The 16,766-nt window shown below is 47.9% G+C and overlaps 1 protein-coding gene across 2 annotated transcripts in view; it reads left to right on the forward strand.

The window, feature by feature from the left end:
- The first annotated feature begins 93 nt into the window (after positions 1–93).
- Positions 94–16,766, forward strand: part of GART (phosphoribosylglycinamide formyltransferase, phosphoribosylglycinamide synthetase, phosphoribosylaminoimidazole synthetase) — a 40,340-nt gene continuing 23,667 nt past the window's right edge. Inside the window, exons 1-7 of one of the 2 annotated variants that reach the window (XM_074533294.1) lie at positions 94–155; positions 3,963–4,033; positions 8,396–8,544; positions 13,306–13,401; positions 13,959–14,133; positions 14,741–14,852; positions 16,031–16,099. In XM_074533294.1, coding sequence (XP_074389395.1) covers positions 8,400–8,544; positions 13,306–13,401; positions 13,959–14,133; positions 14,741–14,852; positions 16,031–16,099 — 597 coding nt within the window. In that variant the 5' untranslated portion in view covers positions 94–155; positions 3,963–4,033; positions 8,396–8,399. Of the gene's footprint in view, positions 156–3,962; positions 4,034–5,461; positions 5,594–8,395; positions 8,545–13,305; positions 13,402–13,958; positions 14,134–14,740; positions 14,853–16,030; positions 16,100–16,766 lie in introns of those variants that run through there. The other variant, XM_074533290.1, reaches the window with a different exon arrangement.

The following is a 16,766-nucleotide window of genomic DNA, read 5'->3' on the forward strand; positions in this document are numbered from 1 at the left end:
CTCTAGAGTTCAGGGATTTCTGTGCTAAAGCGAACTCCGGATGGCCCAGCCGAAACACTGCTCGCTGGTTCCCGTCCCTCCTCCCCCTGCGGTGCTCTCTGGTTGTTGCATTTCCGGAGCATTTCCTTCTACTATCGCATGCCCTCTGGAGCACAGTAAGTCCCCGAGCCGCGCTGCAAGCGTGCAGGAGCCGCGGTTCCCTCGGGTGCGTGGCTGCCGCTGTCCCGGCGCCGCCGGTGGGCCCCGCGCTGCCCGCGCCGGGCTGGGGGCGCGGGGGGCGGCCCGGGGCCGTGTGCGCCGTGCCCGCACCGCAAAATGGCGGGACGCTCCTCATGGGGTATCCCCGCTCTTCAGGGCAAATGCCCTCACGGCTTGGCGCTCAAGGCACCCCCCTCATAGCATCCCCCTCATGGCTTGGCCCTTATGGCAGTCTCCTCATGGCTTGGTGCTCACAGCATAGTCCCCACAGCAGTACCCTCAGGGCATGGCCCTCATGGCACCCCCTTCATGGCAAATGCCCTCATGGCATCCCCCTCATGGCTTGGCCCTCATTGCAGTCCCCTCATGGCTTGGCGCTCACAGCACAGTCCCCACAGCAGTACCCTCAGGGCATGGCCCTCATGGCATCTCCTTAATGGCAAATGCCCTCATGGCACCCCCCTCATGGCAGTCCCCTCATGGCTTGGTGCTCACAGCACAGTCCCCACAGCAGTACCCTCAGGGCATGGCCCTCGTGAGGTGGTCCTCTTGGAATCCCCATCACGGCTTAGCCTGGTGAGAAACGCTACTCACTTTCAAAAATTTCAAAGGTTTGTTAAACCTTTGTCAAAATACAACAGAAGACTGAATAGAGAAAATATTACAGAGCCGGAGCAAAGGATTTTTTCCCCGCCATGTGCTTTGAACCCTTTGGCCCCTCCCAAAGCTCTGCCCACCGACTCCTCCTTCCCTGTCCAGTGGTGGAGATCATTTCCTTCAATCTCAATTGGAGGCCAGCTCTTGTCGCAGCAACAGTGCCACCCTCCCAAATGTCCCAAACCCAGGCCACCCTGATAACAATACAAGGGCGGTAAAACATAACTATAAATCTATAAAACTTCTCCTAACAAATATACATGATATTTGCATTTGAGTTGTGAGAGTCAGCCATGGCATTACTCATCTATCGCAGCCCTCATAGCAATCCCGTCACGGCCTGGCCTTCACAGCCAAAGTGGTGAAATATTTACTTGAAATAAGTAAATATTTCGTCTCTGGTTTTGGACTTTGATTCACTTGAATTCTTTCCCTGCTGTTTGCAAAGTTGGGGGCTTACCAACTTCTGAAGCATTTTTTAAATTTATTCAGTAGCTGTTGGAATTGGCCATAGTTAATACTTATGCTATTGTTTTGGGTATATAGCTGAAAGGGTAACACAGAAAGTGCTTTTCAAGGGTTGTGCTGCTCCCTCATCATGGTACAAAACACTGAGCACTTCCAGCATCCTACTTGCTTGAGGTGTCAAATTTAGTACTATGGGGGTGGTTGTAAAAGTTTATGATCCTGTTTATTTTTAGCAGCAAATCTTGAGGGAGTGTTTTGCCTAGAAAAATGCCAAATCCAGCTGTTTGGAGAACCATACCTGGACACAAGGGGCCTGTGTGGCAGAGCTTCAGCTGGGGCCATGAAAGACATGTATAATAATCACTTCTTTTATTTTGTTTTCTACATTGTACTGAATGGCAGGAGGTGAAACGAGATGATCTTTAATTTCCCTTCCAACCCAAACTTTTCATGATTCTATATGGCCAGGTGAGAGCTGGGAATTTATCCTAAATAAAGCACATGAGTTAAAAGAAGCTTATTTAACCCAAAGCTCTAACTAAAAATAATAATTGCTACCAGATTCTGGAGGCCTCCAAGCTATTTAAGCAGCTCTTCATGTGTTGAAGTCTGAGGAAGTGAAAAGATTTTAAGGCTGTGTTTTTTGCCTTCAGGATGAGCCTAATTGTGCCCCAACCTAAACCTGCAGTTCCCCTGTGGGATTCTCACCATTTTGCCGGTTTGGTTGCCATGGCTGTTTGTTGTTGTGCCTCGGAGCTGCCTGCACATTTGGCACAGTGAATTCCCACAGTGAATTCCCTCTGGAAACTGAGCCTCACAAGGAAAAAACGCAGAGAGAGGTGGATGTCTTCCCTCCACAGCCCCTGGTTCCCTGCTGTGTCTGTCCCTGGGAGCGGGGCCAGGCTGGGGCAGGAGGTGGGAATGGGAATGCAAACTTGGGTGTGTCCTGTCACCTCCATCATCGGGGTGACCCAGGGCACAGCTGGGTTTGCTCTCTCAGCCTCCCTGGCTGCCTTGTGCTGCTGCTTCCCTCGTCCTGGCTGTGGTGATCCTTCACCCCTCAGCAGCTGGGAGTATTTCCTTTATATACCCACACATTCACTTTGCTGCGCTGCTTACCCTTGCAGTGTCTGCTCTCCAGCAGTGCCCTCCTGCCCCAGGTGCCCACAGTGCCCTGGCACGGGCAGGAGCAGAGGGAAGGAGAGCCTGCAGGGGGAGAGGTTGGGCTGGGACCAATGGGGACCGGCCCAGGCAGGGGCAGCTCGGCCCTGTGCACCCGCAGTCGCTGAACCCGCAGCTTGCGCATCCCCAGCTGAACGGGGGCCAGCAGCTGGCACACATCCCTGGGAGGCTGCCTCAGAGCTCCCCTCCTGCCTGCCAGCTCTGGGGGCACCCAGCATGGCCAGAGAGGCTCATCCAGAGGGCATCCATTCAGCCCACGGGGGTTTGGGGCCACACAGCCTGGCTGTGGGTGAGTTTGGGGGCTGGGTAAAGGATGGCAGGGTGGATCCTAGGAGGGAATTGAAGTTGAGAGGAGAAAGTTTCAAGTTTCAAGTTGGGAGGAGGAAGTTGCAAGTTTTAGCTTCTTCTCCAATCCCTTCTTTTGATTTTTCTTATCCCATAGTAAGTCTATGAAAAAAACCCTGAAACTCATAAACACTCAGACTGCTAGGGTCAGAAACACACAGCCCTCAGTGGGGTGGGAACTGCACAGCCTTCCCAATCTGGGCTTTTTTCTATCTCCTGTAAGAATTTTTCTTTTTCTTCTGCCTAACTGCAAGAGGAAGAATGAACCTTGTCCTTTAGTCCAAAGCCAAGTGATGAGAGCTCCTCTCCAGCACTGCGAGTTGTGGATTTGAACCTTCACAGTGACACTGGGCTTGGGTCTGTAGTGTTTGAGAAAGTGCCGGGCTGTTCTTCAGACTCAGCTCTCACAAGGGTAGGAGTTCATTCCCTCCCAGGGTGGTTGGAAGGGACCTCAGAGCTCATCCAGTTCCAGCTCCTTGCTCTGTTGAGGGACACCCTCCACTAGACCAGGTTGCTCCAAGCCCTGTCCAACCTGGTCCTGAATTAAGACACTCTGGGCAAAGACCATGTCTTTGATCTAAAAAAACCTGGATGCCTGCATCAGATTTCCTGAATCCCAGTGTTGGGAAACAAAGATACAGAGGAAACCAACAGCACTGGAACTTAATTTAAAAAAAAATACACTGTGTGAAGGAGTGAGTTTTGCTGTTTGTGCTGGAGTGCAGAGGTCTGATTATAGTTGTACCTTTCCTGCTGTAGTTTGAGGTGAGCTGATAAGGCACTGCCTCATTAAAATACTCCACCCAGCTGAGATTGAATATTCAGGTATCTTGCATCACACCTGAGAATGAATTGCTTAAGGAGTTTATGTTTTCTTGGAGAGTTCTGTTCATAAAGCAGACAAGGAGCTGAGTGTAACCCCCAGGTGTGTGCACAGGGTGAGTTTGGGAGGGTCAGTGGCTCCTGTCCCTGGGATAGGACAGGAAGGGACAGCCTGAGCAGCCTGATGTCACTGCTCCCTGTGTTTGGAGCCTCCCTGTGCAGGAACTGGGCTGGGAGGGCTCTCAGGACTGTGGGCTTTGCCTCCCTCACTGATTTTCTCTGCTCCACAGGCCCTGCTGGTGAGGAAGAGTTGCCTGGTGTGTTGGTGAGCCCCAGCTGCCTCCCTGCACTGAGGATAAAGGTCTCTGAGCTGCTGCTCCTGCCTGCTGACTTTGGATAAGCTCTGGGAATCTCCTTGGCTCCACTCTGTCCTTGCCTCCTCTCCTCCTGGACACACCGAGTGATTAACTCATTTCTTCTTTCCTGCTCTCACTTCATATAAGGATCTAACAACAGTGCCTCTTCTGAAATGTCCCTTATCTTCATGTTAAAGCATCTTTTAAACAAACATCTCCTCCTTCTTTACCAAAGCAGGCAATGGGCACAGAAGGTAATGACATCCCATGGTTTGGAATCATTAGGGATTTCACACATTGCTTCCAGAAATCCTGGGGGTGTGATAATCCTCACAGAGTGAATATCTACCTTGTGAATGACTTTAGCTCTTTAGGAAACACATTTTTGACTGCTGGATTAGTGACAGAAAAATAAAAAAGAATGTTGCCTCTTGGGATCTTCATTTTTAAAGTGAGGTCCTGTTGGGCAGCAGAGGGGCCTCCATGACATCTTTGAGTATGAGTGTAAAATAAAACAGAGGCTGCCATGGCTACATCTGAGCCTCCTAAACTGGCACTGCCACCACAACTTCTTCTCAAGGCACATTCCTAAATAAAAGTTGCTAGGATACCATAGTGGGATGCACAAATAACACTGAGCTTCAAAACAAACGTGTGAAACCTAATCTTCACTCACATTTTGATATAAAATGATCAAATATTATTTGACAATAGCAGACATGGCTTGTTCTGTTTACTGCTCCTACAGAAAGCTTTGTCCTGTGTGTGATGAATTCTTTCATCTGACAGTAGTGCCAGAATGTGTTACTTCAGGGAGGACAAGGAGGTGGCTCTTGGAGTGAGTTGCCATCATGGCGAGTCCCTTGAGGTGGCCATGGTGTCACTGGGTCTGCAGGCTGTGCTGAATTTCACAAGGGCCTTAGGATGAAGCAGGGCAGGGCTGGATGGGACCTTGGCAATGAGGAATTGTTCCCTGGCAGGGTGGGCAGGCCCTGGCACAGGGTGCCCAGAGCAGCTGGGGCTGCCCCTGCATCCCTGGCAGTGCCCAAGGCCAGGCTGGGCACTGGGGACAGTGGGAGCTGTCCCTGCCATGGCAGGGTGGCACTGGGTGAGATTTAAAGGTCTCTCCCAACCCAAAACATTCCATGATCATGTGCATCATACCCCCTATTTATCATGCTGCTGATCACATAGACTAATTTTTATTTATTGTGAAAGTGCAGATCCTGATTTTTAGATATAAAGAGAATGTTCACAAGCTGGTTAATGAACACCTTTTAACTATAAAAAAAGAATACCTGGAATGAGACAGAAGTTAGAAACAACAGGATGAGCTGCTCCTCCTGTTGCCTCTCACTTGTAGAGCACTTGTAGGGAAGTTTGTGTCCCCTGTCCCCAGCTGGATGGGCTGGAGTCCCTTCCATTGGCTGCCTGCAGGGTCATCAGTGGGGCGGGAGGGTTGGGACAGGGACATTTTAACCAGGGGCTGCCAATCTTTGCTCTCTTTGTGCCTCTGAGCTCCTGAGTCCTGCTCTCCTCACTCAGCCTGCTACACACAGCACACAGTGAGTAGTTTAAAATCATCCTGGTTTAAAGTTTTAACATTTTTAAATTTAAATTTCTTAACATTTTAAAAGTTAAAAGTTTCAAATATTTTTTTTATTTTCGGAAAATCATGTTGGGTATAGTTCAACTTATTCTTGATAAAATTTGCCTTTAAAAGTACAGTTTAGTGGCCACTTGCAATGCTCATTTGACTTCAGAGACACTGCCTGCTGTGTGATCAGTGCTCTTCCACCTTACTGTTATATTACAGTATTTATCTAATTCACCCCTTTGTTGTATCCCTCATTCTTTTACCTTTCCTTCTTGCTTGAGTTGCAATATAAGAGTTGATCATCATGTGGTTTCTCAAACATCTATATCACAACTCATAATTTTTAGCCTGACCTGAGCTTTTTTATTGCAAGTAATCATGGTGTTTTATAATTAAAACATATTTGTAACTGCAATATCTATATTTGACCCAACACTGGATTAGAAGCCTGTTGGTCTCCCCCAGCAAGGAACTACCATTAGATATTAGCTCTGGCATATTTAGTTGAAAGCAAACAACTCAGTGTTCATTTTCTCTATTTTGTCCTTCTCTCCACATTTATTTTGACTTTGTTCTGTCAGGATGTTTTGCCTAATGCAAATATTTTCCCTCATCAGGGCAGCTTTAGTCAAGTCAAGCTGCAGCAGCTGATGTGAGGGCAGGGCACACCCTGCCTCACCTGAAAATCTGCTTTGGATCATTTTTGCTTTTCCCTTAGAAATCTCCTGGATTTGGTGTTGTTTTTTCCCCTTTTCTAAGATGTATTTTGTGTTGTTGGCATCCCCTCTTGCCCTCCTGCTCAGGGGACTCTGAGCTCCCCGGGGCCCTGGCCACGTGCGGGTCAGTGACCGGCGGTGTGAGGAGGCTGACCCTGGTTCTGTGTTGTGTGTGCTGGGATTACACCAGGGGCACTCCTGGCTCCTTCTGTCCTGAACCCTGCTCTGGGCTCTGTTCCTCCCCCAGCAGTGGGAGATGGGAGCTGATCCCTGCAGCCAGGCTGGGAGAGCTGGGGTGCTCACCTGGAGAGGAGAAGCTGCAGGGAGAGCTCAGAGCCCCTGGCAGGGCCTGAAGGGCTCCAGCAGAGCTGCAGAGGGACTGGGGACAAGGATGGAGGGACAGCGCACAGGGAATGGCTGCCAGTGCCAGAGGGCAGGGCTGGGTGGGACCTTGGCAATGAGGAATTGTTCCCTGGCAGGGTGGGCAGGCCCTGGCACAGGGTGCCCAGAGCAGCTGGGGCTGCCCCTGCATCCCTGGCAGTGCCCAAGGCCAGGCTGGACACTGGGGACAGTGGGAGCTGTCCCTGCCATGGCAGGGGTGGCACTGGAAGATCTTTATTAAGGTCCCTCCCAACCCAAATCCAGATTTTGTTAATCCTTTTCTCTGATTCCCTCTGCCTTCCCCTTGTGATTTGAGTTCCATCCCCTCAGGACTCACTCCCTGTGTCCAGGTTCCTTCCAGAGCCATCCCTGGCAGGGATCCCTGTGCAAACCCAGCTGGGAATGGTCCCAGTGCCAGAGGGCAGGGCTGGGTGGGATCTGGGCAATGAGGAATTGTTCCCTGGCAGGGTGGGCAGGGCTGGCATGGAATTCCATCCCTGGATCCCTGGCAGTGCCCAAGGCCAGGCTGGACACTGGGGACAGTGGGAGGTGTCCCTGTCCATGGTAGGTATGTTGGAATGGGATGAACTTAAAGGTCTGTCCCAATCCAAACCAAACAATTATTTTAGCTCCAAATATGGACATACATAATTAGTTTATAAATGATGTCCTTCCTTCCTGGAATCCTTCCTGGAATCCTTCCTTGTTTTCTGAACTCTGATGGATTTCTCAGTGCAGGTGAACTCCTCCATCAGTCAATATGTGAGAGTACACAGAGCAGTGACTCGCAGGGAGCAGAGGTTTCCTGGCTCTCAGAGAACACGCTGTCCTGTTGCTGTGAGCCCCACATGCGTAAGCCAGGTGTGCACACCCAGGGGATGACGTGGGCACCCTGCTCCCGCTGGCCAGCACAATGTCCATGTGCTTTTCCAAGCCTCACTGCAATGGGAGAGTGCAGTGGATACCCCACTCTACCTTGTGTGAGTGAGCTCCTTTATTAATTCCACCTGTTGCTGGCCTCATGGTTGTTCTCTCCAAGGAAAGCCAGAGCTGGAAGTTACTGTGTTGTCTCATTGCTTGGAGCCTTTCCTTTCCATGAGGTGTTCAGAGCTTTTCAGTCATTGCCTCTAAAATCTCTTGAGTGACCTCAACCAGCTCCAGACACTCCCTGTTCATACCGTGGGTGTAGCAGAAGGTCTTTGTCCTTTGCAGGTTTGGAATCTCCAAGGAATTGTTGCTCAGAGGAGCTGTGGACTCCCCATCCCTGTCCCAGGCCAGGCTGGACACTGGGGACAGTGGAAGGTGTCCCTGCCATGGCAGGGGTGACCCTGGATGGGCTTTAAGGTCCCTCCCAACCCAAACCCTTCTGGGAGTCTGTGATTCTCTGGGCTGCAAATCCCAGCCTGCTCACTCTGCAGGGTTTTGTCCTCTATCCCAGATTTCTATAAGTGGGAGCAGTTTCCAGTCAGACGCAGGATGGTTTTCCTGCCGGGTTCCTGCTGTGCTCTGGCTCAGCTCAGCCTTGGAGGTTCCTTGTGTACCTGATGAAGTTCAGGGTGCATCTGATGAAGTTCAGTGTGCATCTGATGAAGCTCCCCAGCACTGCATGGTCCCTGGAGCTCCTGCTGTCCCCACGTTCCCAGCTGAGCCCAGGTGTTTCCTGTGTCCCGCAGGGCCATGGCAGAGCGGGTGCTGGTGGTCGGCAGCGGCGGCAGGGAGCACGCCCTGGCCTGGAAGCTGGCCCAGTCCCCCCACGTCAAACACGTGTTTGTGGCTCCAGGAAATGCAGGCACGGCTGACAACGGCAAAATCTCCAATTCAGGTAAAAACAAAAATATACCGATTTTAAATTGGATCATTCAACCAGGATGTTGCTGAGCTGAAATCACAGCTGGTAGTGTGAAAGGATGATGATGGTGATGATTGTGGTGGTTTTAGTTTGAAGCCGAGTGGAAATATTAATTTTTTTGTATAGCGGTTTTGGTTCGCTAATTAAATTTGGTTTGCTGAACTGATATTTAAATCCTATTTTACACATTCATTTTTTATTTTTTTCCATTAAATAATTAAACCATATATCCCTACATTATCCAAATCACTTATCATCAGTACTTTACCTTCCTCTATATTTCCTAGTATCAAAAACAATGACCAACTGTCATCATCATTTCATAACCACCCCAAAACGAACATAGAACCAACCCCAAAAATAACCCCCCCCAAAAAAACAAACAAAAATACAAACCATTATCATAAATCATCAACCAATCACCCATCAAATTTTACATTCTTGTAGCTTATAAAAAGCTTGGCACTGAAGATGTCAAGATAGCTGCCATACACACCCAATGACAAAAGACTTAGTCCTAACCTTACTGTTAGTTTTTGCTAGGTGAAAAACTAAAAAAGCTAATTAAAACTTTTTTTTTTTAATTTTAAGATTTATTGGTTAATGTATATAACTACAATCCCATTAAAAATTCAAACAAAAAAAATCCTATACCCTCCACAAAAAATTCTATTCCCAAAAAATAACTTATTTTAGAAATAAATAATAAAAACTTTTACCTTTAACCAACTCATCTTTAAAACAACACCCTATAAATCAACATAACCCATAAACAAACTGATGATGGATGATGATAAGGGATTATAATTTTTTGAGGTTTTAGGCATGTGAAATAGATTTTAGATGCAGTTAATAAGAGAAAAAATATTTGAACAAAGCCTTGTGTAAATTGTGCAGTTAATTTTATAAGGTCTCAGCTGTGAAGGGTCATTCTTTAGGTTTGGCTTTGGAGGATTCAGCCAGAGCTGTTCCTCTGGGATCCAGCTGAGTATCGTTGCTGTGGTTCCACCTAAATTCCCTCTTGTGCTCTCAGAATTGTGTTGGAACCCCATGATCCCCCCAGCCTGTGACAAGAACACTCTGTCACTGGGAGCATAATTCACTCCTTTGTCTTTGTGACCTTAAGAAATCAAGGTTATCTTCAGATATTTCTCTGTGTGCTGCCTGCCTGGCTGGAGCTCTGACTGGCTGTAATTGAGACTTTTCATAGTTAGTAATTTTGAGAAATCAAGCTTCAGATGGTGCAAATTGAGCATCCAAAATCTGGAGCTGCATTTCAAAAAAGCCTGGTTTGAGGTGCTGACAGACAGAGAACCAGTCCAGACCACAGAGATTCCTGTGTCCTTTACACAACAGGTCCTGATTTAGGGGCTTTAACCTCCCAAAAACTTCAGTTTTCCCCTCAGAACGTGTGTAAGATGTGGAGTTCAAGGTAACGCAGGATTCACGTGAATGTGGATCAGACACTTCCATTTTGTGCACTTGTGCTGCTGTGGGAGTGTTTTGTTGTCTCATGGAAATGTGAGTGCTGCCAGGCCCTTGTACAGCAGGTAATTATCAAACAGAATTACCTTGGAATACTTAATTACAGGCCTTTGAAACAACCTTGTCCTGAATTTCTTTGTCCAGTCACAGCTTCATGAGTGAGCTCCTCACTCCAGTTTTGTGCTCTGTTTGGCCTTTGAGGGGAGGTGTGGAAAGAAGAGCTTGACAAGATCAGAAAGTCAAAAAATCCCCTTTACCCTTGAGCTAAATGGGGTCAGTGCCAGGCTGTAGGGCCTGTGGAATGGGAATTCAAGTGGTTTTTTTCAAGCTGTACCCTTTTAAATCCCCCCTGGGTTTTTCTCTCTTTCATCCCATCAAAAACATTGCACCAGCAGTGGGAAATGCTTGATCTCGAGCCAGGTCTGTGAAATTTCCATGTGGAATAAATGGTTTTGTTCTGCACATGGGCTCACCTGTGCTTTGGGAGAGAAATCTTCACCACCCCAGGAAGGGCCTAGAATTTATGAAGAGTTTGACTTATGTTGGTTTTTAAGGAAAGAATTCGTCTCACCTGTTCAGGAATTCCAGTGCTGTCAGCGGGGCCTTGATTTAACTTGGGGTGGAAAATGGGGAATTGCCTGTCAGAAAGAAGCACATGAGCCCTGAGATGTTGTGTGGGCAACAGCACCTGGGATATCTGGGAATATCTGGGAAATTCCTTCCTTGCTTTCTGGGAGTTTTTTGGTATCATCGAGATTTTGCTCTGAGAGTTCATCTTCCCTTTGTGGGTCATGGAATTGCCTTTAGTTAGGATTGCAGCTCTGGGTCTTGGGTGATTACTGAAACACAAAAAAGTGAGCTGGAAATTATAAATAACCTTAAATCTTTCAAACTTTGTATTCAAGTAAGAAAAAAAATTGGGGTTGATCTCAGCTGGTAATTGTTTCCAGCAATAAAGTGGGATTTAGTTTGGGTGCCTAAATACAGGTTTATATTTAATTTAGGTGGATGATCAGGGCAGTTTTGGTGCAGAAGCACAGACAATGGCTTGCTGAAGGAACAGATGTGTCTGTGAATGGAGTTCACCATCCTGACACCTCCTTCTGTCACATTTTACCTCTCTGTTTAACTTCTGCTCTGAAATTTAACCTCCACCCTTGAAATCCTTGGGCCAGGGTCCTCCTGTCAGGTTCCAAAGGGATGTTCAGCTGTTGTTTCAAGCAGTCAAACACAGCGACAGAAATGTCCCCTTTCAGCCAGGAACCCAAGAAAAAAAGATATTTGGGAGGAAAATTAAAATCATGGATAAACAACACAATTTGTTCCCTCCTGTTTGTTGTTAGGACATTTCTCCATTGTGCAAATCTTGTGCCACACTCACTGCTCATACCCTGAGATCTGACCTGCAGAAAGAAATCCGGGGTGAATTCCAGGCTCTCTCCTTTCCTGCCTGGAGAGGGACAAGGGGCAATGGCTCCCACTGCCAGAGGGCAGGGCTGGATGGGATATTGGGAATTGGGAGATATTGGGATATTGGGCTGGCACAGGTGCGTGGTGCTTTTGGGGGAGCCAGAAGTCAGCTGGCATCAGCTGCACGTGGGAGGCAAGGAACAAAACGCTTGGGCTGTGGAAGAGGTGCCAAGGAGGTGAATTTTATTTGTGCTCTGTCTGGGTGTTCACCACCCCACCTGAATAGGGTAAATTTATAACAAAATAGCGTCAGTTTATAACAAAATGTAGATTCTGTTGTGGAATCAGGAAATTTTATGGGAAGGAATTGTTCCCTGGCAGTGCCCAAGGCCAGGCTGGACACTGGGGACAGTGGGAGGTGTCCCTGCCATGGCAGGGGTGGCACTGGGTGGGATTTAAGGTCCCTCCCAGCCCAAACAAGCCTGGAGTTCAATGATTCTATGAATTTATGGCCTAGGAAGGGGACCAGGACACCAGCTGGTTCATCACAGGTCCAGTTTATTGAAGAAAGCATCAAAAACTTATACAGCAAATAATAAGCTTATGAATATTCTGTAAGCCAAGCAATCTATTGGTTAAACTATACCATGAACTCTTCCTCATTCCTTAGGGGTTCCATCTCTCTTTTCTCATGTCTCTTTCACTATTTGTTATTATACTATAGCAAGGACACACTATCTATGCAAGTGCAGGACTTGGAATTAGCCACGGTTTTGTACTTTTCCAGTCCTTAGCCAGCCAAACTCCCAACAAATTTATTCATCCAGAGCAGGGGGAGCACAGTGGGACTGACCAAAATCCTGTCATCCCCTTCCTCTGTCATCACTCCCCAGAAAATGGCTGGAGGAGACCATCGGCTCCCAGTGTATTGCCATGTCCCAGGGGAAAGGACAAGAGAAAATGGGCCTAAATTACACCAGGGGAGGAGGTCAGATTGGAAATTGGAAATAATTTTTCCCTGCCAGAGTGGTCAGGCCTTGGAAGTGTCCTGGAGGTGGCCTTGGGGACAGGGTTTGGGTGCTGCAGGTGGCACTGGGTGGTCCCAAAGGGCTCTCCCAGCCCTGGGATCTGGGATCCTGTGCTCCCTTTGGCAGCCCCGTGCCCTGGTGTGTGCAGTCTCCTCCCTGCCCAGGCAGCCAATCCCCACTGGGCTCATCTCCTTTCTCCCATCCCTGCAGACCTTGGCTTTGTTTGTTCGTGATAAAAGCTCTGCAATTGCAGGGCCTTTTGCGTAAGTGACATTATTGTCTTTGGTGCAGGACGTTTCTTTTGTTTGCACAGTTTGGGCCATTCCAAGTGTCATCACACTGAATGTTTGGTTTTGGAAATATAATGGTTGTAACAGCCCAAGCCCACATATCCTCAGCCATAATGACAGCACAGTGCCCTTCTTAATTAAATTTAAAATATTGGAAAACAAAAAGTTCTGATTCCCCCTGCTTCCAGAGGGCTCAGTTTAGTGCAACTTTTAGGTGGCACCACAGAAAGAAAGAAAAAAAAGAAAAAAGGTGAGCTGTAATTCTACCACCAGCCATTGGTTTCATCCCCAACACCCTGGGGGTCCCTGCAGCCCAGGACATTCTGGGATTCTGTGATTTGGGACTCTGACAGGGGATGTGCAGCCAGAGCCTTTGCCTGGGCTTTGGGGCTGTGCTTTGTGTCCGTGTGGGGCTCACCCACCCCTCCAGGCTCCCAGAAGGGGAGGCTGGGGGTGCTCTGGGTACCTCACACTGAGGGGCACCCCTGGGTGGGGTCTCTCCCTGTTTGTGTCCCCTACAGCTGTTCCAGTCAGTGACCACGCTGCTGTGGCCCAGTTCTGCAGGGACCAGGACATCAGGCTGGTGGTGGTCGGGCCTGAGGTTCCTCTTGCTGCTGGTAAGAGACACAAGCTGGAAAGCACAGCCTTCAGCATTTAGAAGAAAAGTAAATTTTAGTCCTCATATATGCATCACTCAGCAGTGTCTAAATGGAAATAGATCCTCTGGAACAGTTTCCTGAAATCCAGAGTTGTGCTGAGATGAAAAGGAATTTCTGAAGGGTAGTGTGTGAGCAGGAAAGCCAGTTTTGGTTTTTCTGTGGAGTTTTCATGGTTTGAAATAATTGCAATTTGAGTCTTGCTAAAAAAAACTAATTATAAACATGCTGGTAGTTTTTTCTGCTTAAACCTTTTGGCATCTTCACCAAAGACTCGTGTTGACTTTTAGCTGAAAGGTGTGATAAACCAAGGGGGGATTGCCATCCCTTCCCAAAGGCAGCACATCCTGAGGGGCTGCAGTGCTGCAGGGTTGCTGCTCCTGGCTCCAGTGAGCAGAGCAGGCACTGCAGACACGGGTGACTTCTATTCCTGGCATTCCTGCTGAAGGAATCAGTGCAGCTTGGCTGGCCTGGCCCCCATAAATCACCTGGAGATTGATGACATGCTTTGTGTTTAGGAATTGTGGATGACTTGACAGCAGCTGGGATCAAGTGTTTTGGCCCCACAGCAAAGGCAGCTCAGCTGGAGTCCAGTAAGAGCTTCACCAAAGCCTTTCTGGATCGTCATGAGATCCCCACTGCCAGGTGGAAATCCTTCACTGATCCCAAAGCAGCATGTGCCTTCATCAACAGGTACAGTTCGTTTTACACATTTTCTTACTGACACTGTAAATATCCAAACCAATCCAAGGACTGCCAGGTATCCATGCCTTTGGGATAGAACATCTGCAAAGGTTTCAAAGATCACCTGCCATGACTCTCTCAAACTGCAGCAAGCCTGAGAGAAATGGTTCCTCCTGCTCTAAAATGGAGTGCAGGCTCAGTGTTCCGTTCACAGGAGAATGTAGGACAAGCTGTTATTTTTTTGTCACTCTGCCTGCTGGGGAAAGGCAGGGAGCAGCCCAGAGCCATCTGTGCTGGCTTCTTAGCCCTTTTCTCCACCAAAAAACCTGGAGAATTACTCAGTAACTGATGATCTGCTCATCACAATTTCAAGCCAGGTGACCCCAGATGAAATTCCCAAATGGAAATCAGTAATGAGCAGTCAGGGAATTCCCTGGTGGGGAAAAGAGGCAGGAACCTTTCTCAGGCAGAGCATAACGAGAGGAGCCTGGTGTGATCTGTGTGTTACCCAATAAGGTTGCCATGAAAACTGAGAAGCACTTTGATTTTTCAACTCTGGAAATGTTCAGAATGTCCCTGCAAGGATGGTGTTGAATGTCTGTGCTTGCCTTGGCAGTGCCACCTTCCCTGCTTTGGTTGTCAAAGCCAGCGGGCTGGCAGCTGGCAAAGGAGTCATCGTGGCTTCGAGCAAGGAGGAGGCCTGCAGGGCTGTCACTGACATCATGCAGGTGAGGAGGAAGGTCTGACACCAAAGCAGCTCCTCACCCCCTCAGGGCATCACAGATACTCCTCATTGCATGGAACCGGGAACGTGGCTGTCAGACATCAGACCTTTTCCCATTTTATTTGGCCAGCTGATTTATTTGTGGCTTGAGGTGCAGTTCCTGCAGGCTAAAATAAAACCATTCTTCATGAAAACTCACCCTTATTTCACTGATTTATATATGCAATTCCTTTTATTTTCACTCTGTGAGACTCCTGCAATCCATCAGGTCCCACACTGAGCTCCTCAGTGATTCAGGTGGATCTTCACAAGCCCCATTAGGACCAAGCCCAGCACTTCAATGTGCAGCCACATTCTGCTGGGATTATTTCCAGTGAAGTTCACGCTGGGGAAGGATATTCCACAAATGTATTTGGAGCATCAGGATTTGAAGTGAGGCCAAGTGAAGTAATTTTATCTGCCCAGTGAGGAGCACAGAGCTGAGGCTCCCAGGTCAGGCCCTGAGCTGGTGTCAGCTGGAATCCTGAGATTCCACGGAGCTCTGCTGATCCATGGGACACATTCTGGGACACACCTGTGCTTCAGGGCTCAGGGCATGGCTGCTGCAGCCACATTTTGGGGGTCTGTGGTCACTGCACTGTTCATGTCTGAGCAGGGCCCAATGTCTTCTACAAAACACCTGAGTTAGAGATTTCAGATTTTAGACCCCCCAAAAGAGATTTTAGACCCCCAAAACCACCTTGGCAGTGTGGGCTGCTTGTTCTTAATTTCTTAATTATCTAGAATATGCAGTCAGGTTCAAACATTGCACTGGGATGTGAGAATCTTGCTCCCTTCCCAGGTGTTGGATAAAATTGCACTTTTTATCCAGTGGAAGTGCAGACTGGAGACTTGGCTGTCCCTGGTGTTGGGGTGAATTTCAGAAGGCAGAGCACGAGGAATTGCTCAGTAATCACAAATACCCTCTGTCATTTCAAAATATTCACTAATAAGCCCTGCATTTATTTAAGAATAAAGAAAGGATTAGGGATTTGACCACTGCTGACATCCCTGGGGGAGAGAATGGATTCATGATCTCAAACCTGTGCTGCATTTTTGGCTGTATTAAAAATACCTATTTCTTGTTGCAGTTTCAGTAGTTTAAAACTGAAACAGAACTAAAGGGATTTTCTTTCACTGTAGGATAAGAGTTTTGGCACAGCTGGGGAAACTGTTGTTGTTGAAGAGCTTCTTGAAGGAGAAGAAATTTCTGTAAGTGCATCTCACTGTAACACTTTGGTTCTACCTGTTCTAAATTGTTTGGGATTCACTGAGTGCCTTCACCTACAGAGTGGAGGATTTGATCAGTTAAATTAAAACCATTCCCTGCTTATAAATAAAATTGTATTGGTTAGAGACAGCTGTGTGGCTCATTTTGGATCCTTGCTGGTTTTGTAATTAGCATTGTAAAATGGTTTTGAGTGCTGCTGCCATTAGTCCCAGTATGAGTGCACAACATCCTCCAGTTCCAGAGGATGCCAGCAGCTTTGCTATTCTGAAGACACTGAGGATAAAAACAACTGCTGTAGAAATAATTTATAAATATTTCACAAGTAAATAGCTTTATCAGCAAGGAAAAGGAAGTCTTGAAAGGGATGTAATTCCTTCCTTCCTTCCTTCCTTCCTTCCTTCCTTCCTTCCTTCCTTCCTTCCTTCCTTCCTTCCTTCCTTCCTTCCTTCCTTCCTTCCTTCCTTCCTTCCTTCCTTCCTTCCTTCCTTCCTTCCTTCCTTCCTTCCTTCCGCCACTTCCTTCCTTCCGCCACTTCCTTCCTTCCGCCACTTCCTTCCTTCCTTCCTTCCGCCACTTCCTTCCGCCACTTCCTTCCTTCCGCCACTTCCTTCCTTCCTTCCTTCCGCCACTTCCGCCACTTCCGCCACT

This window comes from Zonotrichia albicollis, chromosome 2, assembly GCF_047830755.1.
Source record: "Zonotrichia albicollis isolate bZonAlb1 chromosome 2, bZonAlb1.hap1, whole genome shotgun sequence".
Classification (NCBI taxonomy): domain Eukaryota; kingdom Metazoa; phylum Chordata; class Aves; order Passeriformes; family Passerellidae; genus Zonotrichia; species Zonotrichia albicollis.